Genomic DNA, 2,068 nt, shown 5'->3' with positions numbered 1-2,068 from the left:
AATAAATGTAATGTCCTTGAATCATCCTGAAACCACCACCCAGTCTGTGGAAAAACTGTCTTCCATGAAACCAGTCTCTCGTGCCAAAAAGGTCGGGGACCACTGATTTTACCTCAATTTTAAAAAAAGAGATGGATGAAGAAACTAAAATCCTAAGCCATTTTAAAAATTATCAAGGACTCAGCAATTATAAATTAAAAAAACGAAACTACCAAAGAACAATGGCAGATAAGCTCACATTTCTTTTTGCAATAAAAAAGAGAAAGAATTTATAATAAAGACTTGAGTTAGTACTAAATACTAAGCATAATAGTCACAAATTAAGCACCGCATATAGCCGTCCTCACTTGTCTGCAGTTTTGTTTTCTACTGTCAACTGTGATCCAAAAATAGGTGAGAACAGTACAATTATAGCATATTGCTATTAATATAATTGTTCTATTTTATTATTAGTTATTGGTGTTAATCACTCACTATACCTAATGTGTAAATTAAACTGCATCACAGGTATGTATGTAAGGGAAAAAACAGTACATATAGGGTTTGGTGCTACCTATGGTTTCCCCCTTCATTGGAGGTCTCAGAATGTATCTCCTGCAGATAAGGAGAAACCACTGTATGGATGGATCATCAACATTCCGTAACAATTAACCACATAAGTTATTTCAACCGTGGTCCCACTAAAGCCAGCCTAATCCTGATCAAATTACCTATATCTGGTTTAAAACTGGAATCAGTACATTTTAGAGTTTATTCTGAGTTTTGGAAATGGCTTTCTAAGTACTCCCAGTCTTAAGGATCCTGTGTGAGTGATTTAGTTCTAAGTGAACCTGTGGTTTGTTTTGCTGTTCAGATATAGACACTAAAATCTAGTTTAGATTTAGAGATTGGCAAGTCACAGTTTATGAGTTCTGCTAGAATTAGATTGGTCTTTGGTATCTATGGAGTGAATGGACTGATTTGTTCCCTACGGTCAACTGTAAGTGACCCACACAAACCCAACGAGACAATAATAAAAGGAGCCTGACACTTGTCAGTATTCTCTATGTGATTTTCAAGGTGTTGGATACATTAAAGCCAAGATCTAAACTTAGTAATAGTTGAAACTCAAGAGTAAGTAGCTATAAATAAAGTCCTTTAAAAACAGACTATTAACATAAACTGTCACAGTAGTCATCAAAGCTCTATGCTTTTCTGATGTTGATCATAATAAACTACAATATTAGAAGACGGCTTTCAGGGTACAGACTTAAAAAACCAATGTGAGATGACTCATTTTGGAAAGGGTAAATCAGCAATCTATCTATTAATATTTTTCTATTTAAAAATCCAAGTTGTTCACATAAGCACACATATAAGAATAACATCTATTGGATGTCGGGCAGGGGGGAGGGAAGAGGGGAGAGCAGGGGATGGGTATATGCATACACAAAGAGTGCAATGTGCACCATCCGAGGGATGGACACACTTGAAACTTGGACTTGGGCGGGGAGGGGAAGAGCAACATACGTAACCTAAATATCTGTACCCCCGTAATATGCTGAAATAAAAAAAAAAGAAAAAGAACAGAAAAAAAAAATCCAAGTTGTTTGAGTTTTTAAAAATTCTCTGAAAGAGCACAAAGAAATACAATTTTGAAAACATAATACAGACACATAAAACCTCTACTCCCTTTGTGTGAATGAACATTTCCTATTAATTAATTTACTTACTATAGATACTTTGAATCCTTCTACCAGATATGTGAACATTTCTTTCTGAAATGGATTCAAAACAGAAGGCTGTTCACGATGAGTATCTTCCTCAGAAATTTCAGTCTGGGAAACTGAGGTCTTCCTTTGAGTTGTATTTTCTGGAGTTCTCAGAATGTCAATAATGTCTGAATTAAACTCTTTGCATAAAAAAATAAAAAATTAGTCACATCACTGATGCCCAGCCATTATAAATGGTAATAATGCTAACAATATTCTATGTAATTACTAATTCGATTATTACAATATAAATGTGCAGTAGGTATATTAGATGTAGTAGACATAATAAATTAGAGAGAGTGAATCCACCTAAAATA

The 2,068-nt window shown here is 34.4% G+C and overlaps 1 protein-coding gene across 1 annotated transcript in view; it reads right to left on the bottom strand.

The window, feature by feature from the left end:
• The window catches only part of LYST (lysosomal trafficking regulator), a 155,321-nt gene that overhangs the window by 73,200 nt on the left and 80,053 nt on the right, over nucleotides 1–2,068 (bottom strand). The window contains exon 29 of the mRNA XM_012660158.1: nucleotides 1,713–1,891. Coding sequence (XP_012515612.1) covers nucleotides 1,713–1,891 — 179 coding nt within the window. The remainder of the gene's footprint in view (nucleotides 1–1,712; nucleotides 1,892–2,068) is intronic.

The sequence above is a fragment of the Propithecus coquereli genome, unplaced genomic scaffold (genome assembly GCF_000956105.1).
Source record: "Propithecus coquereli isolate 6110/MARCELLA unplaced genomic scaffold, Pcoq_1.0 Scaffold66, whole genome shotgun sequence".
Taxonomy (NCBI): Eukaryota; Metazoa; Chordata; class Mammalia; order Primates; family Indriidae; genus Propithecus; species Propithecus coquereli.
Note: the sequence above shows the minus strand (reverse complement) of the source record. Positions and strands in the feature narration are given on the sequence as shown.